This window comes from Colletotrichum navitas (assembly GCF_030913465.1).
Source record: "Colletotrichum navitas strain CBS 125086 chromosome Unknown LY79scaffold_25, whole genome shotgun sequence".
NCBI lineage: Eukaryota > Fungi > Ascomycota > Sordariomycetes > Glomerellales > Glomerellaceae > Colletotrichum > Colletotrichum navitas.
In genome coordinates, this window is record NW_026850571.1 from 1 (window position 1) to 22,326 (window position 22,326).

At 53.3% G+C, this 22,326-nt stretch overlaps 9 protein-coding genes across 9 annotated transcripts; 3 read left to right on the plus strand and 6 right to left on the minus strand.

The window, feature by feature from the left end:
* Positions 1–3,226: 3,226 nt before the first annotated feature.
* On the plus strand, positions 3,227–4,072 carry LY79DRAFT_178170 (uncharacterized protein). Its single transcript, XM_060551280.1, has one exon. The coding sequence runs from the start codon at positions 3,499–3,501 to the stop codon at positions 3,901–3,903; it is 405 nt and encodes a 134-aa protein (XP_060414693.1). The 5' UTR covers positions 3,227–3,498; the 3' UTR covers positions 3,904–4,072.
* A 2,129-nt stretch (positions 4,073–6,201) lies between these two features.
* LY79DRAFT_514191 (DHHC zinc finger domain-containing protein) lies at positions 6,202–7,624 on the minus strand (the record flags this gene model as incomplete). Its single annotated transcript, XM_060554572.1, has 4 exons — positions 6,202–6,783; positions 6,844–6,888; positions 6,974–7,359; positions 7,468–7,624. 4 exons carry the CDS (start codon positions 7,622–7,624, stop codon positions 6,202–6,204), a joined length of 1,170 nt encoding a protein of 389 aa, XP_060414694.1.
* Positions 7,625–9,144: 1,520 nt separating this feature from the next.
* LY79DRAFT_551750 (tartrate dehydrogenase) lies at positions 9,145–11,109 on the minus strand. The gene is made up of 3 exons (XM_060557674.1): positions 10,573–11,109; positions 10,017–10,507; positions 9,145–9,946 (listed from the first exon to the last, which is right to left on the minus strand). Exons 1-3 carry the CDS (start codon positions 10,832–10,834, stop codon positions 9,590–9,592), a joined length of 1,110 nt encoding a protein of 369 aa, XP_060414695.1. The 5' UTR covers positions 10,835–11,109; the 3' UTR covers positions 9,145–9,589.
* A 332-nt stretch (positions 11,110–11,441) lies between these two features.
* Positions 11,442–12,110, minus strand: LY79DRAFT_178393 (uncharacterized protein). Its single transcript, XM_060551281.1, has 2 exons — positions 11,908–12,110; positions 11,442–11,826 (listed from the first exon to the last, which is right to left on the minus strand). Exon 2 carries the CDS (start codon positions 11,795–11,797, stop codon positions 11,495–11,497), a length of 303 nt encoding a protein of 100 aa, XP_060414696.1. The 5' UTR covers positions 11,798–11,826; positions 11,908–12,110; the 3' UTR covers positions 11,442–11,494.
* A 579-nt stretch (positions 12,111–12,689) lies between these two features.
* On the minus strand, positions 12,690–14,983 carry LY79DRAFT_589758 (fungal-specific transcription factor domain-containing protein; the record flags this gene model as incomplete). The annotated part of the gene is made up of 2 exons (XM_060561062.1): positions 12,690–13,398; positions 13,464–14,983. The coding sequence occupies 2 exons, from the start codon at positions 14,981–14,983 to the stop codon at positions 12,690–12,692; spliced, it is 2,229 nt and encodes a 742-aa protein (XP_060414697.1).
* A 580-nt stretch (positions 14,984–15,563) lies between these two features.
* Positions 15,564–16,381, plus strand: LY79DRAFT_589759 (uncharacterized protein; the record flags this gene model as incomplete). The annotated part of the gene is made up of 4 exons (XM_060561063.1): positions 15,564–15,622; positions 15,690–15,703; positions 15,758–15,820; positions 15,879–16,381. The coding sequence occupies 4 exons, from the start codon at positions 15,564–15,566 to the stop codon at positions 16,379–16,381; spliced, it is 639 nt and encodes a 212-aa protein (XP_060414698.1).
* Positions 16,382–16,825: 444 nt separating this feature from the next.
* On the plus strand, positions 16,826–18,206 carry LY79DRAFT_514197 (fumarylacetoacetase; the record flags this gene model as incomplete). Its single annotated transcript, XM_060554573.1, has 2 exons — positions 16,826–17,780; positions 17,863–18,206. The coding sequence occupies 2 exons, from the start codon at positions 16,826–16,828 to the stop codon at positions 18,204–18,206; spliced, it is 1,299 nt and encodes a 432-aa protein (XP_060414699.1).
* A 117-nt stretch (positions 18,207–18,323) lies between these two features.
* On the minus strand, positions 18,324–18,989 carry LY79DRAFT_514204 (maleylacetoacetate isomerase; the record flags this gene model as incomplete). Its single annotated transcript, XM_060554576.1, has 1 exon — positions 18,324–18,989. The coding sequence occupies one exon, from the start codon at positions 18,987–18,989 to the stop codon at positions 18,324–18,326; it is 666 nt and encodes a 221-aa protein (XP_060414700.1).
* A 663-nt stretch (positions 18,990–19,652) lies between these two features.
* Positions 19,653–21,278, minus strand: LY79DRAFT_514200 (uncharacterized protein; the record flags this gene model as incomplete). The annotated part of the gene is made up of 2 exons (XM_060554574.1): positions 19,653–20,396; positions 20,457–21,278. 2 exons carry the CDS (start codon positions 21,276–21,278, stop codon positions 19,653–19,655), a joined length of 1,566 nt encoding a protein of 521 aa, XP_060414701.1.
* Between the last annotated feature and the right edge of the window lie 1,048 nt (positions 21,279–22,326).

Sequence of the window (22,326 nt, forward strand, 5' to 3'; positions counted from 1 at the left end):
GCCCTTAGGTATACCCTTTCTATAATAGCTATAATAGCCTTATAAAAGCCTAAGGCATATAGTTAAACTAGTTAACTACCCTATTAACTTATAATATTTTAAATAATTGCTGTACAATAATTATTTCTATTATTAGGGGGGCACTTGTTATAGGACAATATAGCTAACCTTTAGATCTACTTTCTTGGCCTTGCCGGTGGATCTATTAGTTAGGCCAATATCCTGCCGACAGCTGGTGCCCCACTAGGCCCCACCTGTCGCCAGTCTATAAGACTGGCCGTTGCTAGCTGTAGCTCTAGCTCTTAGTTAGTCATTAAATCCATCACCTATTTAACTGTGTCAGAGGGGATATAGGTAAAAGTAAAAGTAAAGTAGAAGTAATATTTTAAGTTTATTACTTATTATTATTATAAAGTAATATAACTATAGTAGATAAGTAGTTAAATAGTAATATAGGTAGCAACTATAACGTTTTATAGATATTACTATAGACTATTAAAAAAGAAGAGGCAGAGGCAGCTAATTAATTAATTATAAAGAAAATTAATTAGTATTAACCTAGGCTTTATAACCTGTGAGAGCAGCAAAGTAAGGCAATATCTATTGATATTGGTGATAACTATGATGTGAAGCTAACTAGGAGTGGGCTGCCTGCAGTAGGCAGAGGCTGGCCGAGAAGGAGGTGGAGGTGGGTCACGTGACCCATGGGCTCCTCCACCAACAATTGCTCCAACCAGCCGGAAGGCTTTGCCGTTATTGGCCACCTGTTATACCAACACTGATCAGTGTTCAGTTCTGCTATAATAGTCCGGCCGGCTGTTATAGTAGAATTAACTACAGATCAGCAAGGTCACTCACAGAAGAGGCAACTATCGCCAGTTGACTGTTCGCACGCCCGGAGTAGGCAAGGACCAAAAAACGCCTCTGCGAATACCCTCACTGCAATATTGTGCTAATCGCCCATCACAACGGGTTGATTAACGGATCTGCAACTGGTCCCCTCGACCAGCAGAAACCCCGTTAATTCACGTCCATCACGTGAGCTCCGTCGCCTTCAGAGGAGCACTCTCGACTGCAAAAAACCCCTCAATTTGCACGCCAAGAAAACCAGCAAGAAAATCGCGCATCTACCCCTATTTCTACCTAGCCGACCTGGCCCCACTTATCAACACACCGTTAGACTGTTGGGCAGTTGGATAAAGGGCAATTGGATATTTGGATAAAGGGCCGTTAGATAGTTGGATCATTGGATAGTTGGATGGATAGTTGGATGGATATATGGGCAGAGGTCTGGTTCACAAGAGAAAGTTGCCAGTGTTGGAACAATTGGCATCCTTAATATCCAGGCAGATCCAGGCAGATATCCTGCCGGGATATCTGGAACTGGAACAACCGGGACACCGGTTATAGCCCCTATATATATTGCCCATCCGGCCAGACCCCCTCTTCTAGATTCCTTCTACTCTTCGGGCAATAGTAGATAATATGGGAGCAGCAAAGTGAGGCAATATCCGTTGATATTGGTGATGTGTAGCTGACTAGAAGTGGGCTGCCTACAGTGGGCAGAGGCTGCCTGAGAAGGAGGTGGAGGTGGGTCACGTGACCCATGGGCTCCTCCACCAATAGATAATCAATCAAAGATCTATTGCTCCAACCAGCCGGAAGGCTTTGCCGTTATTGGCCACCTGTTATACCAACACTATGCTTTAAACAGGATAAAGGAGCCCAGAGGGCCTAGCTCTACCAGAGGCTCGTTGGGCCAGACTGTTGCGTTATTACACTGCTCTGGGCAGCAATTATCTGGGCAGGCAACAGCAAGGTCCTCCGGCAGCATCTCCACGTGAATAGTGCTGTAAATATAGGTATCAGAGTCAGACATTGTAGATTTTAATGAGGATGTTGGTGATAATGTTAAAATTAGTAGTAGTTACATATAAAATAGCATTCTAAAACAAGGTACTATCATGTATCTCCGAAAGTGAGGGACAAAAGTGGGGATAGGTCCACCAAGAGGTTAATGAGGTCCGCTTGCAACTAAAGGGATAAGGCGTTGGTTGCTGCTCTGCGACTAACGGCGTCGTTTTTAGTATGACAAGAACTAAATGCGAGAAGCCAGACTTGTGAGAATCCATTAGAAATCTCGCAGGGAGGTAGCATAATGAGCCGTTGCGCCGTTGAAGGAAGGCCAAAGGCCAAACAAGGGTAATACTTGTCCAAAGACTAGGAAGCGACAGCGATGACTCGTCTGCCTGCATGATGGTGTGTTGCAAAACAGTAGATTGGCCTGATCTCATTGCCAAGGACACAAGATTTGGAGGTTCCCCAAAGACGCTTGGTCAAGATCACTTCCGCCTTCCGTCTGGAGAGAAGCCGCTCTGATCTACTAGTGCTGGTGAGGTAGTTCCTTTGTTTTGAGCCGTTAACAGGCTTACTACAAGAAGGGTGGCTACTACCGCTGGGGTCTCTTGAGTCGTATCTGATTGCGCATGAATATCCGTACGGAGTACAGTGACGTGCAAAAAGTCCGGGCCCACCCCCTTATTTCCCTCCAGCCCCCACACATGTACCCCATCACTTTACTCCGTACAACAAATAGAACCACAAAATTGATAATATACTCCTAAGTCCGTGTGGTGGCAGAAACAGGGATCTAGAAAGGCAAAAGCAGGTATTAGTCATTTACGTCAGCAGGAAGTTAAGGCGTAAGAACAGTAAATAAAGGGCAAGTGGGCAAGTGGGTGGATAGGTGGATATGCTGACCGCTTTCTATGATAGGTTTAGCGCTGTAAGCGGCCACTATCCCCCTTACCGTTAGCTTGTGGATTAGCTATGGGCGAATTTACTGAGAAGATATGGTATCCCTATGTCTGACATCTGATAAAGGTCTCTTTGGGGTTAAAATTGTCTCAAAAGTTAATTTAGATTATTATCAGATGCACTTGAAGCTAATAGAGATAGAGTTGTTTTCTCCTTTTCTAAGGAAAAAGGGGGCTAGCCACTCCGTAGTCTGTGCAGGTTTAAGCAGGATCGCTGTTGATCAATCTTTTGGGGGCTGTGTTCTTAAATCATACGTATACTTGCTATACGTGAACGGGAGTCGCGGAAGTCGCCTTACAACGGAGTTGCCGTTGCCCCTGTGTATACATATACATATATCAAACCCCAAGTGGGGTTTTCCAATCTAAAAATTGAGAAGAATAGTGTTTGTTTCTCTACAGAGTGCCATAACACATCCCGGCCTCGATCGATCTCTGCATCGGCAGCTCCGTGTACCGATCCAAATGTAACCTGAGTGACCAGGAGCTAGCGTGGGGATCTCAAGTGTTTAGTAAATCGGGCATAGCTAAAGACTCAAGCCACTACAGAGTACATATTTAAGGACACAGTCATCCCACTCTAATAGACTTTTACAGTCAAGGTCATCATCCAACCACTTACATTCGCTTACCCTATTCCTACTTATCAGCACCTACCTACTCAGTCCCTCTAGTCCTCAACATGCGCTTCTTTCAGACAGCCGTCTTTGTCTTTAGCCTGTCCAGTGCAGCATGCGCCATGGTTTCCCAGGATGGTCATCACGAAGCTGGTGGTCTCGAAGCTCGCAACCTCGAAATTGATCTCGAAGCTCGCAACCTCGAAGCTGATCTCGAAGCTCGTGACCTCGAAGCCGATCTCGAAGCTCGTGACCTCGAAGCTGCTCTCGAAGCTCGTGACCTCGAAGCTGCTGCTGATCTTCAGGCTCTCTACGAAGCCGATCTCGAACGCCGCGAACCTAAGAGAAAGATCAGGAAGCCCAAGAGACCTAACCGGGATCCCGGATGTAAACCCAAGAACGCAATGTGCTCTTCTCACAGCGTATGCTGCAGTGGGAGCTGCGACATGGAAATCGACTTGTGCAATTAATTTTGGTAGTTTACATCTCTACCACTCTTCCATGTTGTACCCCAACCTTTTTGGCCCCTATTAACTTCGCTTGCAAAGCCAAGCGGAGAGTGTGTCTGAAGGTAGTTGTCTGTGAGGTGGTTTCTGCCGCCTGGATATGCGATTAAAGGAGGCCTAAAGAGGGAGAAACGAGAAAAGTGGTGTGATGGGGTGGCTTGGACTGGCAGCCCACGATCCAAGCAAGGGATAGCCAATCCGGGTAGTAAAGGAGAAATGACTGTCGTTACAGCAAGCGATCCGTAAGATACATAATGCACATTTTTTACCGTAACACAGCTGCTCTATTTTCAACCACTACATGCGAGCCATCCCCATATCCGAGCCACTATCACCACCACCATCACCACTTATTTCGCCAGGCTTGCCTCCCACCCATACGCAACTCAAACTTTTATTTTTCCAATTTCTCAACGAACTTCTATCCTTCTTCAATTCCCTCTTCAGATTAGGTCTGAGAATCGCTAGACCTATCTATTCGTGTACGTTTCACTGGGGTTAGAAGAGGTTGGAGGATGGGGTGGGTCTCAATCCAGTTTCATCCTCTCTCTGACCAGTGGCTCGCACGCTTTCTCGATGGTAGGATCAATGATGGCTGCCACCATGCAAGAATGCCGATGAAGTCATAAAAGAAATGAAACGATGTGTCCACGAGACAATGAATGAGACGGGGTCCGTCGAGAACAAGGTGTGAGACGGGTGTCGGGACGCCAAGTATACCGATGTCTCTGGCGCCAGTTAGAAAGTTGGAAGAAAGTCACAAGTTGATGGGTTTGTAAGCAGTGGTCGAGAAAAAGAGACATAGTATGATGATGACTCCGCTGCCAAGTAATGGAAAGAGAACAAACCCAAAGATGAAGCAAGTCTCGTTGCCAAGGACAGGAGGTGAAAGTTTTTAAGATGTCAATAATGTTGAGAGGGTGGAAAGTGCACAGAGCGCAAGCGTCAGTTGAAGACGCAAAGTGAGTGAAAAGGTAACAAGACGTCAATGGTGTTGACGTCTCTGCCGCCGAAGGCTGGAAAAGTGTAGCCAGTGTTGAGAAAAAGAAGACTGAGTGGAAGTATCAAGAGACGTCAGTGATGATATCTCTGCCGCCGAGAGATGTGAGAGAGAAGACACAGAGTAAGAGTGTTGCAAGACGTCAATGGTGTAGACGTCTCTGCCGCCAAGAGTTGATGAGAGAGAGAGAGTGTGTGTGTGTGTATGTGTGTGCGACGTTAATGGTGTTGACGTCTCTGCCGCCGAAGGCTAGAAAAGTGTAGCCAGAGTTGAGAAAAAGAAGACTGAGTGGAAGTATCAAGAGACGTCAGTGATGATATCTCTGCCGCCGAGAGATGTGAGAGAGAAGACACAGAGTAAGAGTGTTGCAAGACGTCAATGGTGTAGACGTCTCTGCCGCCAAGAGTTGATGAGAGAGAGAGAGTGTGTGTGTGTGTGTGACGTCAATAGTGTAGACGTCTCTGCCGCCAAGAGTTAATAAGAGAGAGAGAGTGTGTGTGTGTGTGTGTGTGTGTGTAAGACGTCAATGGTGTAGACGTCTCTGCCGCCAAGAGTTAGTTTAATGTAAGAGAGGGTGTGCTTGAGAAAGAGTATCGAGACGTCAATAGAGTTGACATCTCTGCCGCCAAGAGTTGATGTGATAGAGTGAGAGTGTCGATCCGTCAGTGGTAGGAGTGTGACGTCTCTTCCGCTAATTGATGTGTCCGTGATAGGGGATACCACAGAGCAGTCTGCGCCGCTCATGCTGAGGCGAAGAGTTACCAAAGCAATCCGAGATGAAATAGGAATGTGCAGGAGGAACCGCAGGGTTTGGGTGTGTCCGGGAATGAGGCAAAGTGTGTTTGGGTGAGATGTGCCTGTCGATGAACAAGTTGGGAGATTCCCGGCACAGGATCATGCCGAGTCAATTGAGTAAAGGTGTGTCAGCGTTCGATCCGTTCTTGCGTTAGTTCGCCGTCTTCGATCGCCATCGTCGCAATTCGGGCTACTAACGACCGACACCACGTGAAGGTGCAAGAATTGTCGGTCTGGTTTGTTCTAGCAGTGTCCTTCTGCTCTTCCACAGGGACCCTCAATGGGGTTTGTGGGAATGGCGAATGTGATGTGCCCACCAGCTCCTCAACTGGGGGTCTTGGGGGGGATTGGTCAAGGGCGAGCTACTAGCGGCGGCCTGCTCAAACCCAAGGAGACGTTACCGGAATCCGATCAGCTGAAACCAAAGCGTGTACGTGCGAGTCCCGTGTATTCCGTGAGGAACACAACTAAGCCATGGAAGAAAATGCGTTGTGCCGGCGGCGCAAGAACCCACGCTGAGGCGGGGCAGGCAGCGGAGGCGGCGGCGGCGGCGGCATATCCAAGACTGGGGCCGACATCTCCCTGAATCGGAGGCTGTTGGCGTGGACCATGTACGCAGGCGAGATTGTCGTGTCGCAGTCCAAGTTCAGATGGTTGGCGTATTGGCCCACCCTTGCGGGCGGCCAGAACCAGAACGGCATCTGGTACCATCGTCCAAGGACTTCCTGGGCATTCGCCCAGCGACTACCCAACGAGTACGGATTGGCGCTCGGCTCGTCAAACATCAGGCGGCCGTTGACGTTGAGAACTGCCATTGTCCAGCGCCAGGTTGACCTCCGCTCTTTGCCCACTCGATTCTGCAAAACGATCGCGTTCCATTGGAACTTGATCATATCGGCGGCGGCGATGATTGCAAAGATCGAAGAGAGTGCGAGAACGGCGTAGCTCCATCGAGACAGACCCCGGATGTGCGGCGAAGCCAGAGCCCAAGACATGACGGCGAAGGAGAACAACGAGTACAAGAACATGAGCGGCATGAACAAGCAGTACTAGAGTGAATAAGAATCAGAAAAAAGTAGTACGTGAGGCGTGTGAGACTATTTACTTACCGGCTTGATCGTGTTCAAGTAGACGGGAACCCATAGCCAGAAGCACTGTAGATGGCCAGTCAGATACCATCTCACAAAACGTCTGAACGAAAGGTGACAGGCCTGGATGATGAATTGGATGAAAACTTACATAATGGTCAAAGACCGGGAGGCAGCAATCGTACCCGTGACGGCAGTGGTACATCCGGTCGCCCCTCCAGGCGCCGGCGTTGACACACTGTTCGGGGCACCGATTGGGCCGATTGCCGTCCGACGCGAGACGCTCGAAATCGAACCGGGCCGAGGTACTGTAGTCCGTTTGCATAACCGTCCGAGGGCGCGGCGCCACAGAACCACTCGGCATCCGGTATCCCTTTGCGTCAAAACAGGAGAAGTACCAGCAAAGGCCGATACTCCCCGCTGCATTCAGCAAAAGGAAGACGTAGACACCGAGCAGAACATGGGCCAGCAACACCTCTTTCGGGGACCAGACCGAGAGGAAGTTGGAGGCAGAGCCTTCCAGGATGATGCGGAAGTCTGGATGAATGTCAGTGATTTCATCGTAGGAGAATTCAGAGGAAGGTTGGGAGGAAGAATCAGAGGAAGGTTGGGAGGAAGAATCAAAGGAAGGTTCGGTTGGCTCACACAAGACTTCCATCAACATCCACGAGTTGACGAAAAAAGTCCCCACAATGAGGACAGGCAAGGTCCAAAAGAAAAGCTCTCTGGCCAAAGCCAGACGACGCCCCTCAGGACCAAGCACAAGTTGGGAGAAACCCCGGAGGGAATCCATAAACGCCATTGCTTAAAGCAAGACGTTGGCGGCGGTGGTGGCGGCGGCGGCAGCAGCGGCAAGAAAAAAGCTCACGAGAAGGAATCTTTAACAAGACGGCAGTTGTTTGATCTGAAGAAGAAGTTAGTATACCTGATGAGAGACAGGACGGATGATGAGAGCGGTAATGGGATAGGATTGGAACCAGATAGGAGAAGACAGTGGGCAGAGATGGACGAGCGAAGCTCTGCTGGCGACGGGAATGAGGGTATTCAGACATCAGAAAGACGCCGGAAAAGGGAAACGAAGCGTAGAATGGAAAGGCATATGTGGTATGATGGTGATAGTGATGGAAACACAGGCAGAAGGTGAGGGTATCGTGGGTACATACCGTTCTTCAAATTCGTGAGGCTGAAGAAGAAAAGAGAAGAAAAGAGGAAAAGTGGCAGACGTCTGAGGTGGATAGATATAGGCCGAGGGGCTGGCTCGAATCACTTACCTCTGGCACTGCTTTGGGAGGCAGGAACGCGTGGGTAGGCGCCTGCCGTCTGAAAGTGGTAGACGTCTAAGGTGGATAGATACAGGCCGAGGGAGGCAGGAACGCGTGGTTAGGTGCCTGCCGTCTGTCTCCTTCCTTTCAATTCCTTTTCCATCCATCCAGTCTATCTAGCTTGTGGCCTTATGTACAATAGGAAACCTCGACCCCCAAACTTCAGGGAACGAGTGAGCAACGTAGATCATGGCTGTGTTGATGCCGCTCCAAGAGCCAATGTGAGATTCGCGCTTGATGCACCCGCACGACGTACCTACCTAGGTAAGTAGGTATCGAGGTACGCAGAGTGCGAGGGTCAAATATCCAGACAGGGGGGGACTCTTCTGTAAAAGAGGTTGACTGGGACCAGGCAATCGTTTAACTGTGATTGCTACTTCTCTACATAAAGCTGCCGGTATTATTCTAGCTCAAGACGCTCCCCATGATGCTCCCTCTCCCACAGACCCGAGGCTTCCTTATGGCCGTCTACCTACACCTTACCAGCCCCTCCACTCGAAGGCCCTTCCTTCCACTTTTGTTATTGCCGTTGCCGCCGCCTTGTCTTGCCTTTGTTTTCATAATGACATCACAGCATCTCCTTGAAAAATTTGTCACCTTCCTCTAGTCTGGCACAGCTCCTTCTGTTTGTGGCCAGCGAGCGTTTCTTCTAGACACTCCCCGTCATCGTTGTTGGCGGCGGCCTGACAAGCCAAATGAGACTTGAATCGATTCTGATGAGATAAGATCAAAGCGTGGGTGAGTGTCCTTTGTGTATCCCCCCAAAATGCACACCCAAGCGGAAGAGATGTGCGTCGGCAACGGCGGCGGGGGCAGTGACTCAACTCCGACATCCGAGGCGTTGGTCGACACCTATCTCAGCCGCAAACCGTTGGCGCAGCTTATGTACGCTGGCTAAATGGTTATGGTGTTGATTCTCAAATGGTCGCTATATTGGCCAACGCGGGCGAGCTGCCAGAACCAGGGGACAGACATTCTTTGCGAACTGGCTGGAGGGTCGGGGCATGCTTCGCCTGGTTATTTCCGGCGAGTCTTTCTTCTGGATACTGCCTATCCTCCTGCTCCTCCGCCACCACCGGCTTCTTTGTTATAACAATAGCATTTATGTGTATCTTTCGAAGATTCACTATCTGGGCCCTGGGCCCCAAGAAACTTTGCCTAGCTGTCGCTCAAGGGACGTTCCTTTTTCGCTAGCTATCCGCCTTGTGGGGGATGTTTTGCCTGAACTCGTGGTTTATGCAGCGAGGCAACGTACTGGATCTCTACTTGTTCTTGGCGGGGAGCCCACCGGCTACCGCTGCCACCACCGCAGCCTCTGTTTTTGACAATAATGTTCCTGGATCTCGTTCGTAGACTTCGTCGGATCGAACGATTGCCATCTTGTCTGTGCTTTCTTCCCCTCTTCTTAGACCACCCATCACCCGACATCCCTTCCTTGTATCTCACTAGGCCTTGCTCTTCCCGAGAGTGGCCTGGATCTCGCCCACGACCGCGGCAGTCACATCCTTCGTCGTCGCCTTGCCGCCGAGGTCGGCAGTCACGATGCCCCTTCCCGTGACGCTCTCGACGCACTCCATCAGCTGCGCCGCCGCCTCCTTCTCGCCGAGCCACTCGAGCATCTCCGCCGCCGTCCAGAAGGTTGCCACCGGGTTCGCCACGCCCTTGCCCGCGATGTCGAACGCCGACCCGTGGATGGGCTCGAACATCGAAGGGTTCCCGCGCGTGGGGTCGAGGTTGCTCGTCGGCGCGATGCCGATCGACCCGGCAAGCGCAGCGGCCAGGTCGGAAAGAATGTCAGCGTGCTGGCACACCGCACGCCTGTCAGCTTTCCGAGTCGGCACCGCGTGATGGAAGCAAGACCACGGCACTTACCAGGTTTGTTGCGACGATGGTGTCGAGGCTCCTGGGGTCGAGCACCATCCGCGTCGTCATTGCGTCGACGAGCATCTTGTCGAGCGCGATGTCGGGGAAGTCCCTGGCCACCTCGTAGACAACCTCGTCCCAGAGCACCATCCCGTTGCGCTGCGCGTTGCTCTTAGTCACGAACGTCAGGAGCTTGCGCGGGCGGCTGCGAGCGGTCTCGAACGCGAAGCGGATCAGACGCTCAACGCCGTGGCGCGTGAAAATGGACACTTCAGTGGCAGTCTCCCAGGGTAGCCCCCTGTGCGACCGCCCACCCTGGCCAGCGTACTCGCCCTCGCTGTTCTCGCGGATGATTACCCAGTCCAGGTCGCCCTCGGCGCAGTTCCGCAGTGGCGACTGGGTGCCGCGGAGGATGCGGGTGGGCCGCACGTTGGCGTACTGCTGGAAAGATTGGCAAATGGCCAGACGAAGCCCCCAGAGCGAGATGTGGTCGGGGACATCTGTCTTCTCTGTTAGCATCTCACGTTGTTGCATGGCAATTGCCTTGGTGAGAGGTTCGTCATACCGGGAGCACCAACGGCTCCGAAGAGGATGGCGTCGTGCTTCTTGAGCTGCTCGAGGCCGCCGTCCGGGATATACTTGCCCGTTTTCTTGTACGTCTCGGAGCTCCAGTGGTAGTCGGTGAAGTTCAACTCGAACGTGCCCAATGTGTCAGCGAGCGCCTTGAGGACCTCGACGCCGGCCTCGATGACCTCCGGGCCGATGCCATCAGCTCCCATAGAGGCGATGCTGTACGCCCTCTGGGCGGGAAGCGCGCTGGGCGACATTTTGGTTTGTGAGGAGGGATGTCCCTGGGTGGACTGCTGTCTCGAGGTAATGTCTAGAGTGATAAGGGGGGTTCACGGTGAAAGGGTGCGTCTTCCTTTTGGAACCCAAAGATGTGTTCAGATTGTGGCACTGGCTGTGTTTGTAGAGTATCCGATATGCCAGTCAAGATGAAGCGTCTTCTCTCGTAACTGTCCAAGTCTCGCCATCTGCTAGATGTCCTTCTCCAGCGCGGGCCGCGCTGCAGGCATCGGGGGTATGGGGTTGGGGCTTGCCGCCGTTGGAGGCGGGGTTGACTTTGTCCGCCGACCAAGACGCACCCGCGGATAAAGTCAATCCCGCTGCACATCATTTCGCAACCTGCACAAGGTAAGTTGTCTTCTCAACTACATCAACAAATTCCATTGAGTCTACTGCTATTTAGCTGTACTTCAACAACGACCCTCGCTCCCAGAAGTGATGATGAACCTCAACCTGGCTTAAAAAAAACTGACATGCCAATATATTATAGGAGAATTCAGACAAAATTTTAGACAGGGAGTCAGACGAAGGTTTAGGTAGGTTACACAAGACTTCTTCAATAAACGCTCTACTAACGTATAGCAATAGTGTAAAGACTTTATACAACTGAGATGTTGAGCGTTACAACACTCCACATGCTTTTACTGCGTGCAGCAGGTGTAGTGAAAGGTGCATTGCCGACCGTCCTCTAACCCATTACACGATTGCTGGTTCAAGGCGAATTCCGTGGCATCGCCGCCTGGCGCAGGGAAGTCCTTAGGACATTGTACCCTTCCTGTAAGGCCTCCAACAGTGCATATTCCAGTGGCGCACTTTCCTCCCACAGCCGCCCAATCAACGGTAGTGTCGCATTGAGGTACAATGCCTTGACGCTTGATAAGGGGGTTTGCCGAGCTAACAGCCAAGAGGCTGGCGACTGCGATATAAACGGACTTTGCGTACATGGCGAGGAAAATGGTAGCGTAAGCCTGAACTTTTCATACTGTTAGTATAGTTTCTTAACCTCGCAATGCGTCCTCAGAACATTTTAGCTTTGCTTTTCAGAAATACTTACAAATGGGTGGTGCTGGAGATAGAGGTTGAGGATAGAGAAACTAAGTGAGGCTGCTTTGTTTATTGACGTAAAGAGGCCTAGCTTTATACTTTTAAACTAATTATCTTCTACTTCCCCAGATCAGAAGCCTAAACTTAGATAAATCACTTCTTACGACGCTATTAAATGAGTTTACGCCAAGTACAATAAGGTTTAATTTTTAATATATTCAAGGCTTATTACATTAATAGGGTATATACATATACGTGACGCTCTCCAGCGACCTAAAGAGAAGTCAGCTAAATGTTCATAAAATGCTAACATAAGGGAAGGCGCCAAGCAGTGTTTATATAAAACGACGTACTATGGTATCCGGCCAAGATAAACTATCCCTGTCAGACATCTTACTCTGTAACACACATCCTACTTATTCTAGTTTCAGGCCTAATATTACTATCCAGTAGTCTAACTCGGTGGTTTTTACAGAGAAATCATGTAACTAAGGTAATTTACTTCATACTAGATACCCGGTGTATATGCACAAAGCATTAGCGGCGACGTTGACAGATGACGAAGCCGAAAACGATGGGGAAGAAATTGTGGGGGATGGAGAGCAGGTAGGTGACGCGCGGGTAGAAGGGCGCTCTCGGCGACGCCGAAGAGAAATCGGACGACAACGAGGTGCGCGTAGGTCTGCGCAAGGGCAGGGTAGGCGGAGACGAGGCCGTCATCTCCGCCTACACCACCCCCGTCATCGTCTTCCGGGTACGACATTTATTCATTGACGATTGTGAGCTTTTGCCTTATCTTAGGTAGGACCACATAGGGTCCACCGAGGAATCGAACTGCGCCGCCGCCAAGAATGGGCAGTCGATGGCGCCAAACGAATTGGCAAACAGCTGATCATACCAGACCATAGACTCCTGCCCTTCTCCGGTTATCGTTTCGGTCCCGTCGATCGACGCCGAGGGAATAGAAGCCGCGGCTGATGAGATAGGAAACGGCCGAGCGTCGAAGCCGGGTGAATCCTGCCGAGCCGCCGCCCGGGACCGAGATTGGCCTCCGGGCGTGCTGGCTGTCCCTCTCTGGTTGACCGGCGTGTCCGGTGTCGGCGACATCTGCGCGGGCCACCGTGCAGACTGGTCATCCGCCGTTGACGGCCCGTCGCTTTGGATATGCCGGGGCCACATGGTGCTGTCGTGGCTGACGAGGCCTTGTTCATCCTGCCGACCCGTAGACACAGCAACGGATGGGGAAAACCGGGCGTGCGGGTGAGAATTCTTGGGTCTACCCGAACCGCTGCTGGGAGGGGCTGATCGCCCAGCGTCGTGGTGCAGGTGACCGCTTAACATAGGGGCACCCGTGCTTGGGTGCCGGCGAAGCGAATTTGGTGGATCAGACAGCTCGCGCACAGCGGCGGTGAGCTCGTCAATGGCAGAGAGGCAGTATTCGGGCCATGAGGTGTCTCGGGAAGCAATGTGACGCAGTATTTGCTTGCCGGACTCGACGTGTCTGCGGAAGATGGAGTTAGACTCGGTACCCACCTTTGAGAAGAAGAAAAGAGAAGAGATATATACTTCAGAGCGCTTCCCAAAGGCAATTGTCTTTCAAAGGCAGCGTATATCAGAATGAAAGCGCTGATCCAAACAGCCCATGTGAAAGAGGGTTGAAGCATGGGCTCGAGTAAACATGGACTCGTTGGGTCAGTCGGGATCTTGTTCTGGCTTTGACACCTCTTCAGCGCAATGAAGATGGACTTGGCCGCGAATATGCAATTCTGCAAGCCGGTCGAGTAGGCCGGGCTTGAGGGGTCCGAAGTCATCATCGGTCTGTTGAGAGAGATCATGGACTCGTACTTCGAGACTAGCAGAAATAGCCTATGGCCCGGGGATATGGGCGGTGGGGAGGCACTCTCTTCATACACCACTTCGTCTTCGACCGCGTCGTGAATCTCATTGGACCACTTGGCCAGCTCCGCTTGAACATAGCTCGCGCATTCCGCGGTGTCGTCCCTGGAGTGGATCGACTTGTTTCTCAGCTCCAGGATGAGACCTCGTATCCGGGCATGCTTCACAAGGTACGTGAGTAGCTGCAGCCGGCCGTCCTCGCTTTCGTCGGAGGGAGCGCCGTGTCTCTCTTGGCTGGGATAGCAGACATCGACGTCATCGTCTCGTATGTCGAGGGGTAGACCGAGAGCCTGGCAGAGAAACCTCTCGATGCAGTAGATACACCAGAACACTCGTCGGCGCATGTGGGCCTCCTCCTTGGTGAAGAATGGGTACCTCGACGGACATCGATGGAGCCCGAGGTGAAAGGCCATTCTCACAATCAGCCCGCCAAGTCGGGATGCCGAGTTCAGTCGAAGCATGGAGACGAGGAAGAGCTGGATGGCGAGCGCGGTCTGGGTGGCCTGAATTGATGCCGGCTGGCAGAGGGCAAACTGCGAGGCTAACATAGCCTCCTCCACGGTTCGGAAAACGAGGGAGCTAGGCACTAGCTGAGCAAAGCGAGCCCTCTGGCGACTGTCGGCTAGGGAGATGGATAGGATGGACTTGACGATGGATCGCTCCAGGTGTCCAAGGGAAGCCACGCCAGACGCACTGACTTTTTCGAAGAGACCTAGGACATCCGGGGCACTGAGAAAGGGGAGAGTCGGGTGCCAGGCTTCAAAGTAGCTCTTGGACCAGTCGACAAGCTGCTCGAACGGAGGAGGGTTGGCGTCACCACCCTCGGCGGCGTCCTGGAGCAGTCCATGGGCTCGCCATAGATTTTGCTCGTCACCGTCACGAGACGAGGTGTCGGAACGCAACTGGTCATCCTCGCCCGGGACCAGGTCGTTGATGCTGTTGGACTGGGACGCCCTGAGAGCGGGCTTGCGGGCAAGCCTCACGTAGACGCTGCGGATGAAGTGAATGCCGCTGCCGCTGCCGACGAAGCGAGAGGTGTCATGCCTGCCCGTGTCGCGCATCAAGCCATATTCGCGAGTAGGGCGGTCAGTAGACCCCGAGTGCTTCCGCTTGCGTGAACGATGGGCGAAGTGCGCCGGGCTGAGTGTTCCGGACTCGGACGTGGCATTGGACGACTCTGCAACGTCCATTCGGGAAGAGAGAAAGAAGACAAGGTCCCGGTATAGTCAGATGGGCCGCATTCAACGGACGGCTCGAGGAATGGCGGGGGTCGGGAGCATGGTGTGGAGAGTAGAGAGATGTCAGTCAAAGCAGTCGAAATGCCTTAGGAACAAAAGAACATCTAGGAAAAGGGAGTGGCGCCGTGAAACGGCTCGTTAGAAGCTGTGCGTGGATGCGAATGGCACGAATGGGATCAGGTCGATCAACATGGCGAACATGAGAAATGTTTGAAAACGGTATCGGACGTCGCTGCAAGAAAAGAGGCGACGACACGATTGGATTCGGGGGGAAAGAGCGACGTCGGCCGAAAGTGGGGCCCATTGAGGCGGCACCTTCCGGAAAGTGTTGGCTCTGCGGACAAACAAAACTCCGCGCGTTGCTCGTGTACTTTTTGTCTTTTGTTCCTCGTCGCCGCCGTAGACCGTGAGCCAAGATCAATACGATGGTCTTGGTGGCTCTGCTGATTCCATAAAGACAGCACCGATCCGTCATTACGAAGCCTGGAACCCACTTGTTCCGCCATGTTACGAGATGGTGGTGCCAGGGCCGATGGCGACGCCCTGCAAAGCCCGATCGCCTGCGAGTCTTGTCGACAGAGAAAACGAAGGGTGAGTCCAGCTCGTCTCGTCCTTTTGAGGCCAATCTCATTATACCAGTTTACCAACGTCTTGAAAGTGTGACAGAAATCTGTAAGTAGCTCCGCAGCTCTCTTGCATTGGAAGCTCACCTTCCCTTCCCTGTAGACCTTCCTGTCTCCAATGCAGCCATGAACCGGGGAGATGTCAGTATCCAGAGCAGAGCAAGAGGTAGGCACTCGTTTTCCCTCCTTGTTGCGTGTTTTGGACTCACAGATTGCGTGAAGAGGCATCCCTAATGGCTACCTCAACAAGCTCGAGACCCGACTCGCCGAGACTGAAGCTGCCCTGTTTAGGGCCCTATCGGGGGTCCTGCATAGCCTAGGATCTGGTTCGGCATCCTCGCCAGCGCTCCTCCCGCAGGCAGCGTGGACACCAAGGCAGAACAAAGTCGACCGGGTCAAAGAGTGGGAACACTTCCCTCTGCAGACACCTGATGAAATTCAGGCTTGGTTCCGCTCAAAGGCCGCGGGACAGAGCGACCCCGTCCCCGAACCCCTCGACGCCAGCCCTCAGTCCCTGGTCTCGTCCGCGTCAGACCCCATGCTTGCGCCGCATCCCGTGAGAGATCCGGATTCGATGCCGGCTCAGCGGCCGCTCTCGGATGCAGTGATTGAGCCTCGACTCAGGTCCATGACACCAATCGCCACAACCCCGGTAAATGGGGTGCCATCAGACAGCGTCAGTAAGGCCGAGGAATTGTCAAAGTCGCAGAGGAATCTTTACTTCTAAAAAAAAACCTTAACCCGGTACATCCAGAGTGAAGGGGGGCGCCCGACTCTTCCCACCGACGGCGGAACACCGAGATATGTGCCGGAAAACCCAAACGCACGGCCCGTACGCAAACAGCGGAATGCGACCATGCCCGTTCGCCTACTCGCGGCTTTGCTGTACTCCCCAGCGCCACGGCCCCGAGCTACCCCGCAGTGAGCATTCCATATTCCGCAGCGGCCCGGTTTCCACTACTATCCGCTCGGTTTGCTGCGGAATTACGGAACGTTCACAGCTTCCAAAACGCGAATGACCTCAGACTGAGTCCCTGAGAGCTCACGAAAGCTACCTGCGCGTGCAAACAAAGATCTGTTCCCATCAGCTTTTTTCTTGGTTTGTCTTGTGTTTTGCTTTATACCATAACCCAAACTTAGCGCAATTGTCAACCGAATTCCGTCCGTCACAATGTCAAGTTCGCAATCCTGGGTTCCCGTATCCCCCACGAGCCACTTCTCGCTGGCCAACATCCCGTTCGGCATCATCTCTTCAAAGTCGGACCCGACTCATCGGCCCGCGGTCGCCATCGGAGACCATGCCCTGGATCTCAAAGCCTTCGCAAACGCCGGCGGCTTCCACGCCCTGCCCTCGATCCACAAGCACATCTCCGTCTTCTCCTCGCCCACGCTGAACGAGTTCGCTGCCCTGGGCCGGCCCCTCCACCGCCAAGTGCGGACGTATCTCCAGTCCGTCCTCAGCGACAGCACCACGCATGCCGGCCTGCTCAAGGACAACGCCGACCTGCGCCAGGCGGCCATTCTCCCCTTCTCTGAGGTCCGGAACCACCTGCCGATGGCCATTGGCGACTACACCGACTTCTACGCCGGCAAGAATCACGCGTACAACATGGGCGTCCTCTTCCGCGGCCCGGATAACGCCCTGCAGCCAAATTACGTGCACCTCCCCGTCGCCTACCACGGCCGCGCCAGCAGCGTCGTCGTCTCCGGCACGCCCATCCGCCGACCCTGGGGTCAGATTCTTAGGGATCCCAAGGCCGAGCCCAAGGTCCCCGCACTCGCGCCCTGCGAGAGGCTCGACATCGAACTCGAGATGGGCATGTTCGTGTGCCGCGAAAACAACCTGGGCGAGCCTGTGCCGGTCGACCAGGCCGAGGAGCACATTTTCGGCTACGTTCTCATGAACGACTGGAGCGCCCGCGACATCCAGGCTTGGGAGTACGTCCCCCTGGGTCCCTTCACCTCAAAGAACCTCGGCACAAGCATCAGCCCGTGGGTCGTGCTCGCCGACGCCCTCGCCGGGGCAAAGACACCCGGCCTCGAGAACAAAACGGAGCTACTGCCCTACCTCCGCGAGAGCAGGAAGGACAATACCCTTGATATCGAGCTGGAAGTCGAGATCATCAGTAAGGCCACCCTCAACCAACCTTCACCCATCTTTCCGACCGCATCGCAAGAATACGAGTACTGACGCAGTAAACTCTCCAGCCGCCAGCGGGAACAAGACGACGCTCAGCCGCACCAACTCCAAGAACCTGCTCTGGTCGTGGCCGCAGATGATTGCGCACCACACCATCACCGGCTGCAACTTGCGACCGGGCGACATGTTTGGTTCGGGGACTATCTCGGGCGCCGATCCCGGCACCGAAGGCAGCATTCTCGAGCAGACAAAGGGAGGCAAGCAGCCTGTGAAGCTCAACGGAGGAGAGGAGAGGAAGTTCCTCCAGGACGGAGACACGATAATCATCCGCGGTTGGAGCGGCCAGGAGGGCGCGATCGTCGGGTTCGGCGAAGTATCTGGCCAGATTGAAGCCCCCTTGAAGCTTTTCTAGTCGCTTAGCAAAAAGGAGGACACTCATGTAGTAAAGAAGGTAACGAGCGCTGGATTCAAATGCCATGAATATCATCGCCAAATATCATAGGCCAAGAAATGTTACTCGTCCTGATCTCTACCTGGTCCTAAGCTCCTCGGGAGTATCGGGCTGATTGTGATAATTCGCCTTGATCACCGCAGGATGATCCTTCAAACTGTCCACGAGCCTTCTGATCGTAGGGTAGCCACTCAAATCCACGCCAAACCTCTCGGCGTTCCAGTAAGCCGGCAACAGGCACGCATCCGCCAGGGAGATCTCGTCGCCTACGGAATGACGTCCCGCCCACTCCAGGGCGACAGCCTCGTACGCTGCGAGCCCGTCCGCCATGAGCTCGCGGTTCCACTGCTCCGCATCCCCGCCGAGCGCCCGCACGCGTCGCATGATACGGAGATTGGTCACGGGCTGGACGTCGCAGGCGACGATGTCCACCAGGCTGCGGACCACGGCGCGGGCCTTGGGGTCGCTGGGAAGCAGGGGCGTTGACGAAGGGTGGGTCTCCTCGAGGTACTCGAGCGCCGCGACGGACTGGGTAACCCTGAAGTCTGCCGCAGCGCGGTGGACGAGGAGGGGGACGCTGGCAGAGGGGTTGAGTGCGCGGTGAGCCGGGGCGAGGTGTTCGTCCTTGAGGAGGTTGGTGGGGATCGTGGTGTAAGGGATGGACTTAAGGTTGAGGGCGATACGGAGGCGCGCGGAGCAGGAGGAGCGGAAGTAGGAGTACAGCATGTAATCCGAGTCGGCCATCATGACTTCCTGATGCTACTGTCGAGTAGTATCAATAGACAAGGTGTAAGAACCGCCAGCCAAGGGTTCAAAGGTGTGATTTAGGCAGGAGGCCCATTTTGTATCGGTAGGCCGCTGGCCAAGACTCAGCCGATTTCACGGAAACCCGCCCTCCCATCTATTTTAGCCGGAACGTGATCTTCTCTACCTTGCCTTGTGACGAGAAAGGGTGCAGAACTTCCGCTCCTAGCCTTTGTCTGCCGAAGGAGGAAGCGTTCGGACTTAGAGGCCCCTGCATACGCCCCAAGAGGACCATGCGGGGAAGACGGCTCTCGACGGCGTAAAGGTTGAGAGTATCGGAGGACCGGAGTTGCTATCGATTGAGGTTGATGATTGGTTGTGGTTCAAATTCATCCTAGGTCATGGCTTCAGTCCCCAGGGCGGAACTGCGGAAGTCCAGACCACATACTTGAGAGACTCTATTCCGCCATGGTCATCTCACACCGGCATTCGTGGTCCGGAAGATTTTGAGAAGAGGGCGACTGAACCGAAAGGACATACCTGCCGGGAGTTCTTCCCGTCATAGTTCGCATCTCAAATGATTGACAGACACACCCAGTCCATCCATACTCGAGCTTTTGAATTAGACATGACTGCGCGCGAGTATTCTGTTTCTCTTGTATGTCATGATACTGTGTCTATCACACCGATTTTGTTGTATGTTGTACCCCCAATCCACTCCCATTCCACGATCTCAACTCTATCATTACTCCTCTGCACCAGGCCGTAGACTCTCCCAGCCAAGTTAGCAGCTATCTTGAATGGCCTGTCGTCACCCGACATGGTCGAAATCTCCCCCGCATTCGACCATTCCCCTTCAACGTACGTCGTCAGCACCGGTGCCTTGTTCGTTTGTGTCGCCAAGACGTGCATGACGAGGCTGGTGTTGTTGTAGCCGCTCGAGAAGGCCGCGATTGTGGCATCGGTTTCGAGCGTTGTGGGCAATGTGTTGTTGCTCCAGTCATTGTCGTTCGTGAGGGTCAAGTGAGTAAGTGAGCCCGACTCGGTAGTATAGAAGAGGCTCATTCTTTTCGTCGGCTCTGTTGTGTAGATGGGGATCAAGGACAACCCGGTGCCTTCTGCGGGCTTGCCAAAGTCGGTGGAGATACCCACGGCTAGCCAGTCCGTCTTTCCGCCAGTTCGTCGGAGTACGCGAAGAGTATTGCCCGAATCTTGGTAGATGACCAAGTTGGAGAGGTACGAGTCGGGGCTGTATATGCCGTTCGAGAGCAATTGCGACTTGGGGCGTGCTGTAAACGTTTCCGAGACCCCGGACTTATCCCAAGTCATGCTGTAGACTGGGTTGGCATTGATCTGGCCAGCGACCTGGTTATCGTTGTTTAGGTAGTAGATGCGCACGTCGCGGGTCTGCAATGAATGAAGTTAGGCAACGATAGCCAGGAGGTCCGGATCGCGGCGGGAACTTACGATATTACTATGCCAGAACAAGCTATTGCTGATTGGAGTGCCCGGCTTGATGTTGCTGTCCTTATTTGCGACGCTCGAGGACCAGACTTTTGTGCTTGAATTCCACGACGCCATCATAAGGTTATTTGAGCGAACCTGGTAGAACACCAGATGGTTGACATAACCATACGCATCGGTGAAATTGAGGGCCCCGAGGTTCGTGCTGGGAAGTATGTCCATGTCGCTCGTCGTGGAGTTGTTCGAGTCGCCGTTACTTCCGCCGCCTCCGCCGCCTCCGCCGCCATTGCCGCTGCCGCTTCCGCCTCCGCTTCCGCTCCCGCTATCGCTTGGGCTTCCCGAAGAGCTGCTCGATTGTTGCGAGCTGTTCTGTGCGGACATTGCGCCGCCGACGCCTCCTCCTACAGCTGCGCCGATAATGATGACAAGCACAGCAGCCAGAATAATCCAGAAGACCTTCTTCCGGAGGCCGCATATCGTGCTGGGCTGCTTCTTCTCATCAGTCTTCTCCGTCACGACCTCAGGCGGGGTTTGATCTTTCGGCGCGTAGTATCCGGTTTCGTAGGAGGCCCCATTCTGGTATGTCGCCGCGGGGCTGCCGTCCATCGAGTGGACGGGCTGCATTATCGAGTAATCGTGGCCATACTGATGGGTGACTTCTGGGAACTGGCCGTCGTGGTTGCGAACTTCGGGCAGGCTGTTCTGGTCCGCTACACGGGCATCCGCGCCGTCCTCCACGCCCCATCTGGCCCCATGGCCTGACCTCTCATCGACCTCGAGGCCGCTGTAGTACCCCTGAGCCGCATTGTTGTTCAAGGGCGCCATGTTGAGGCGCTCATAGGCCGGTCAAGGAGCGAAACTTGTACCAGAATGAAGAGTGAAAATGGGTAAACGGAGATATGGAGACCTAAAGAAGTAGCCCGCTCACCGAAGGCACAGGACTTCCATGTACATCAGGCTGCAGCATATACGCTGTGGATGCTTCGCTTCTTGGCCTCTCAGCATCGCGCTTCAGCGGCGCCAAGCGTTGGCAGTGGAGATTGAGGGACAATTATGCCAACATCCCTGTCCGGAACGGCTGTTCATTGCTTACTCTGGATAAGCGCTGACCGGACTCTTTGTCGATGGATCAAAACCAGCGAATGACTTCCCTGTCAGTGGCTGCGCATCGATAGCTGCGGCTGTAGCGACCATAATCCAAATAGCAGGAGAGGGTTATTGGGCGCCTTGTTGAGGGATCCGTTATATTAGATTGCTTATGGGCGTTTTGAGCGACTATTATACCGATGAATCAATCAATCCATTCAGCATTTGATAGGTGCTTAGTGTAGCATTTTTATCACATCTAGAATTTGATTATGTGAGCACCCAGGTCAAGACTAGTAAACTCGAGATGCGTCTTGAGGAAGCCTGATTGTAATATCTTTTCTGCAATGGCGCCACTTCTTTGATGTGGTGAGAAGGTGAAGGGGGGGCTCTAGGGCTAGAGACCAACATGACCAACATGGCCAGCATTTCCAATCGATAAGAATATTAGGTGGTAGATTCCCACGCAATCCTACAATCCGGCTGGCAATCGTCGGCCTTGCCTCGTCCGACAGGACGTCGTTACCACGGAATAAGTCTCCGGTCCCGGAAGCTCGATCCTTGCTGGCCCTTTGGCGAGGCCCACGGCGGCACGTAGCGGCCCAGCCCGCAAAGCACGACTGGTGCCACGAGCTTTACGGTCCCACAATCCAGATTATGAGCTGCTCGGATCTTGATGCGGTCTGCCTGGTTGCGAGTGCTGTTGACTTGGACAGCTTCCTTTCCATTCTTAAGATTCAGCATAATCGCCGCTTTCGTGCACATATATTCTACTCTTTTTTCTACA

What these genes read in the sequence shown, in the direction of transcription:
- LY79DRAFT_551750 (XM_060557674.1), bottom strand. Translation starts at nt 10,834, where the DNA reads ATGTCGCCCAGCGCGCTTCCCGCCCAGAGGGCGTACAGCATCGCCTCT. An exon ending in CGGAGCCGTTGGTGCTCCCG is followed by an intron (nt 10,508 to 10,572) that starts GTATGACGAACC and finishes CAGAGAAGACAG; the next exon opens with ATGTCCCCGACCACATCTCG. An exon ending in CCATCGTCGCAACAAACCTG is followed by an intron (nt 9,947 to 10,016) that starts GTAAGTGCCGTG and finishes GCGGTGTGCCAG; the next exon opens with CACGCTGACATTCTTTCCGA.
- LY79DRAFT_178170 (XM_060551280.1), top strand. Translation starts at nt 3,499, where the DNA reads ATGCGCTTCTTTCAGACAGCCGTCTTTGTCTTTAGCCTGTCCAGTGCA.
- LY79DRAFT_178393 (XM_060551281.1), bottom strand. Translation starts at nt 11,797, where the DNA reads ATGTACGCAAAGTCCGTTTATATCGCAGTCGCCAGCCTCTTGGCTGTT.